The sequence below is a fragment of the Propithecus coquereli genome, unplaced genomic scaffold (assembly GCF_000956105.1).
Source record: "Propithecus coquereli isolate 6110/MARCELLA unplaced genomic scaffold, Pcoq_1.0 Scaffold529, whole genome shotgun sequence".
NCBI classification, from domain to species: Eukaryota; Metazoa; Chordata; class Mammalia; order Primates; family Indriidae; genus Propithecus; species Propithecus coquereli.
Genome location: NW_012151163.1, coordinates 1,207,258 through 1,212,912, shown reverse-complemented (window position 1 = coordinate 1,212,912; position 5,655 = coordinate 1,207,258). Strand labels below are relative to the sequence as shown.

Below are 5,655 nucleotides of genomic sequence, written 5' to 3'. Positions count from 1 at the left end.
CCTTGACACCGAAAGCTAGACGAGGACAACATGCAAAAGAAATATTATAGGCTAATCTCACTTAAGAACAGACATGCAGAATTCCCTAATAACATTTAGCAAAACTCATTTAGAAAATAGCACTGTTTTAGAAGTAAGGCTCATTCGGCATGTAAGGGTAGGGTTAGGATGTGGGACTCGGCGCCAAGAGCAGGGTCAGCCGTGGGTGCTGGCCAGGGCGGGGCCATGGTGGCTCGGAGGGGTGAGGAAGCCAAAGCCAAGCGTGCGAGGGATTAAAATGGCAATTATGAAATATGAGCTGCAAGGGGAGCGCCAGCCATAGCTGGGTGCTAGATGCTAGGAAGGAACGGCCAGCACAGCAAGGTGCTCAGGGCCACAGCGTGGCAGTGGGAGGGACTTGAGCCAGTGAGCCGGGCGGACAGGAAGCGGCAGGAGCCAGCATTCGACAGCTGCGCTGAACAAATCTCAACATCCTTAGAACCACTAAAATGCGTTCTTTATAAGGTGGTCAGGGGCATGTAAGGCCCACACAGATGCATCAGAAGGACGGGGAGGCCCCGTGGGACGTGGCTTCTGCCTGCCTTGCCAGCCCTGCGTCCTGCTACCTCCTCGCCACCCTTCCTCGTGCTTTATGCTGCGACATCAGACTGTGTGTCAATCAACACACATGTACATGCACACGCACACAGACATGCATGCACAGACATACATGCACACGCACACAGACATGCACAAGCAAGCACACAGACACATAGGGACACAGACATGCACGCACACGCACACAGCCATACATGCACACAGACATACAAGCACACGCACACAGACATGCACGCACATGCACACAGACACACACACAGACATGCACACGCACGCACACAGACATGCACGTACATGCACACAGACATACAAGCACACGCACACAGACATGCACGTACATGCACACAGGCATACAAGCACACACACAGACACGCACGCACACAGACATGCACGCACACGCACACAGCCATACATGCACACGTGCACTGAGCTGCTTCCCACCTCACTGCCTGACTCCAGCTGTAACGCCTACCCGGAATGTCCTCCTCTCGCCCCACCCCGCCTGGCTCAGTTTCCCTCCACCTGTCCCCTGAGACCTGGTGTATGTTTCTGTCTTTGCACCTGCTGTGTTGCTGCAAACACCTCCCCGAGCCTCCCAGTCCTGCACGCTGCGCTCCCAACACAAACCACCCTTCTGCCCACTCGTGCCCAGGAGCCAGCGCGTCTGACTTTTCCTAATAAGCTGGCACTAGCTCTGTGCCCAGGGAGCTGCGTCACACCTCGGGGCCTCATGTGGGCTGTCCCCTCGCTAATGCCAGGAGATGCCAGAGTCGGGACAGCTATCATCGCTTCTTTCAAAAAATTACTTACCGTTTTCTTTCTCGGTGGGTATTTTTCAATATCCGCGTACCTTCTGAAAGACAAAAGACAGTCACCTTGAAATGTTTAAAACTCAGCCCTGACATGTCTTTATGAAAATGTCAGATGCAGCCTTGGCTTTCGGAGGGGAATCGCCGGCCGTCCACACAGAGCACGGCCGACAGCACCGGTTTCCCAGCCTCCCGAGCAGAACGGGCCCCCGGGCACCTGCCCACTTCCCTCCCTGAGATCTTTGACAATCGGGTGGATTCTCGAGTACTAGGGTGCGGCGTGCTCTGCGCTGCTCATGCCATGGGGGAGACCCTAACACACACACAAACATGGTTTCCTCCCGTGGCTCTCACAGTAACTGAGCAAAGCAAGAATTACCATTCTCATCGCACCGGCAAGGACACCGAGGCCCAGAGAGACGGGGGTTTCGCCCAGTGTCCTGAAGCTGATCAGGGGCAGAACCGAGATTTCGATCCAAAATCCAAAATGCAAAATGCACTCCCTTCCTGCCACACCCCAGGGCTCCTGCCTGACTGCCACCGTCACAAACACACGCAGCCCAGTTCTAATTTCCTCTTTCTTGCTGCTCGCTCCAATAGCTGCTACACAAATTTGGAAACGCTTCCACGGGAAGATTCTCTGCAAAAGAGCCCCTTTTGGGTCCACTTTGCGTTGCCAAATGCACTGCAGCCTCCCTGCAATTGTGTGCAGCCTCCTGCTGACCCCGAGCCTCAACCTCCTGGGGGGTGGGAGGTATTTAAGTAGCTGACAGATTCAGTTCAGGGCTCAATGATGAACGGAAGGCGGGAAACAGCAAAACACATAGGAAGGCGCAGAACACACGGTGGAAGCAGGTAGAGCGAGCGATTCAACTGGACCGGCCCCTGCGGTAATTCCAGCGGCTGTGCTACTTGGGCTGTGGCCAAGGCGTCACGTCGGTACAAGCAGGAAACAGCCACGCTAGCAGGCAGCACTCTGACCGGACCGTCTGCCTGGACACCAAACTACTGCAGGGCCAGCCTCAGCCCACAGGACAAAGGGAGCCTTTCTCTGCCTTAAAGTACAAACCCTAACAGCGCGGGAGCCAGGACAGAGGAGTCAGCCTCAGACACCGCACCCGCTGGGGCGGTTCAGGCTCTCCAAATGCATGAGGGGCTCGAGCAACAGAACGTAGGGGTAGGGAGTGAAACCCGACCACCTGCACGGTACTCTCTGAAAATAAGCTGCACACTTAAAACTGTCTGTCCTTTTCCACAAAGAGATGAAAAATGACACCTCTTTTTCTTTGCTCAAGATAGTGACCATTAAAAGACTTAACAAAGAAATAGCTATGGGGAAGGTTCCTCGTAAGCCCTCGAATCGTGTCCCGCACGGAATGCATCTCGATCACACCTGTCAGGGCTGAGCCATCGAGGAAGAACCCGCAGGTCGGCTTCAGAGCTGTGCACCCCGTCCCGCCACGTCTGCATCTTCCTGTGTCCATAAACACACACCCTGTGGTGTGTCCTCCTAGCCATGCCCACGGTCTACTCTGAGAATCACAGCTTTTTCCAGCAGGAGAGACTGATGCCCGGGACAGCCTCTGCATTTGAGACAAAGAGAAGCAAGTCAACCTCAGAAAGCAGGGCCCTGCGCTGGACGCGTCACGGACGGGCAAACCGCAGCCCGAAACCAGCTCTGAACGTTTCGCACATCCTGACTCCCGGTCCCCACGGCTGCTGCTTCCTAGAGAAACGACGACGGACTCAACGTGGGCTCTCACTGTCCTTGTCAACACTGCAAAGAAGGGTCGTTCCACCAAGCCTAATTTTAGAAACCTAAAATTGAATGGTACATAAAATATCAAGTTTCACTGTAGAAAAATAACCAATGGCTGAACCGGACGCATTTGGGAGAGATGCTAGGGGAAAGGGAAAATATTCCCAAAACTCGGAAAGGACAGGGATGGAGCGTGCTCACTGTTGGACCTCGCTGGGAACCCGTGGAGAATTCCAGTAAGGGAAGTGTTTGAAGGCCTCCAGTCCCGCAGCGACATAGAAATGGTTGTCCTGCAGATCCTTTGAGTTGTCCAAAAGATGCCCATTCATTGTAAATAATCTGCAAAGAAAGAAGAAATGGGGTAGAGATTTCAAGGCCGGCAATCTAGGGTTAGGGTATTTCTGACACAACATGACTAGCACGTGGACCACGGGGGGAACGGCACACGCAGCCAGCGTGATCCAAACGGGCCGTTGAACCCATGGGAGCTGCTCTTCCAGGATCGGACTGGCTTTCCATTTTTAGATTTTTTAATTAAAGTGTATTTTTAATTATGTACAAGTGCTCAGAGGCTCTTGAGAACATGTTAAGCTCTTGATTGGTGTTCAATTAATTTTAACTAATAATAGCTTAAATTAAAACAAATTGGCTTATATTGTTATAACAATACTTGGAGAACAAACCAGCATTTATTAGAAAATAATATGCATTTTTATAAGCAACAAAAGACTAATATTAGTCTACTTTTTATCCAGTACTTTTTTTGGCAAGTACTCCTTCAGTAGTTTATTTATCTAAGATATGATTCAATTAGTTCAGTGCCGAACGTCTACATGTATAAGACAATGACATAGGCATTGCACTGGATACAAATTTGAGTAAGAAAATCTCTGCTTCCCCAAAGTCCAGAAGTGTACGACAACCAACAGGGATAAACATGACAAGAGAAGGGCAAAGTGCTGGGGTCCCAAGAGGAGAGGGGTTAAATCCAACCGCAGACTCACGGAGGGGAAGAACACGCAATATGCTTGGAGGGGGAGGTGGGATCTCACCGAGGGAAGATGGGAGGAAGCCATGGGGGCGCGGGGACAGGCCGCCACTGAGGGTGACCCGCAGACAGAGCGCGTGGACGTGCGGGGCAGGGCAGTTTACAAAGGGCCTTGAAGTCCAAGGGGAGGAGCTTATCATGAATGTAGTCAGCGTGGGTGAAAATTTCCACGGAGGGGGAGATGAGAGCTGTTTTAGCTCTAGGAAGCCGACCGCCGTGGCAGGGACACAGCAGATGAACAACAGAGGAGATGCGGCGCTACCGCAAGTGTGCGAGGAAGTCTCGACTTGGGGCAGTGGGCACAGGCAGGAGTGTGGGGCACGTGCAAAAGGCGGGACCCACAGAGCTTATCCTGCCCCTGGGGTGCATCACAGGCTGTGCAACCGCCGGCCCCTCCGCAGAGCTCCTGCTCGGTGAGTCTGAGACAGGCCTGAGCTCATATCTCTAACAAGTTCCCGGCTGTGACGCTGTTGCTCCTGCCCCCACTTCAGAGCCACTGCCTCCGGTCAGCCCCGAGGAAATGCAGGGGAATAGCAAGACAGGAGGCAGCGGGAACAGCCCCCGGAGAGCTGGCGCAGCGGGCCGGGTGGTGCCACGGGGCAGCCACGCCTGGGCTCTGTCCTCTGCCAACGCCAAGCACTCGGAGGGACAGCGGGTGCGAGCGTCTCCAGGAGAAAGTACATTGGGGACGCGCAGGGGCCTTACCCGCGAGGGCCTGAGGGGCATGGGGGGCGGCTACTGCAGCCTTGAGGAGGGGCCGCCCCAAAGCTACTGCTCCCCGGTCCCCGGTGGGGCTCTGAAGGGCAGGCGCCGCCAGAAGCAGCAATGTCAGAGCAGATGGGCCAGGAATTCACATCAACATGAAAAGGTTATAAAAGAAACGAGGGCAGATATTGCCAGTATGAAACGAGAACACGAGACCATAAAAAATAAGTAGAAATGTGATTTGAAACTAGCATGGCGGAAAGCGGCGGCAAGCAGCGGAAAGCACACTAACGAGAGGAACGCGAGAAGGATACGGACAGGTCCGCACCGCTGCTGGAAGGCAGGACGGAGGGGCCCCCCGGAGGGAGGCGGGGAGGAGTAAACAGACAGGATCGATAAAAGTTTAGAAACGAGGGTGCGCACACTGCCAACATCCGGATAATAGGAGCTCCAAAAATAAGTTAAAACAAAAGTGGAAAGGAGGGAGTATGTGTAAAATAATGGAGATTAATGTCACAGAAGTAGAGAACGAGGGAAGACCCCAGGTTGAAAGAGTCCGTAGATGCCAAAGAAGAAAGACTATGGAGAAACCAGCCTCTGGCTACACGGCGTGACACCCGAGATCACCAGCGAGCGTCCCAGAGGGCCCTGCAGACAAGGCGCAGACGGCAACACGACAGCAACGAGGCTGATGGCAGATTCCGCCACAGCAACTACGAGGGTCAAAGAAAATGAAG

The 5,655-nt window shown here is 53.6% G+C and overlaps 1 protein-coding gene across 1 annotated transcript in view; it reads right to left on the bottom strand.

The window, feature by feature from the left end:
* DCDC2C (doublecortin domain containing 2C) overlaps nt 1–5,655 on the bottom strand; it is a gene marked incomplete at its 3' end in the record, with an annotated part of 42,538 nt that overhangs the window by 25,746 nt on the left and 11,137 nt on the right. The window contains exons 4-5 of the mRNA XM_012656948.1: nt 3,367–3,504; nt 1,408–1,450 (exon numbers count right to left, since the gene is read on the bottom strand). Coding sequence (XP_012512402.1) covers nt 1,408–1,450; nt 3,367–3,504 — 181 coding nt within the window. The remainder of the gene's footprint in view (nt 1–1,407; nt 1,451–3,366; nt 3,505–5,655) is intronic.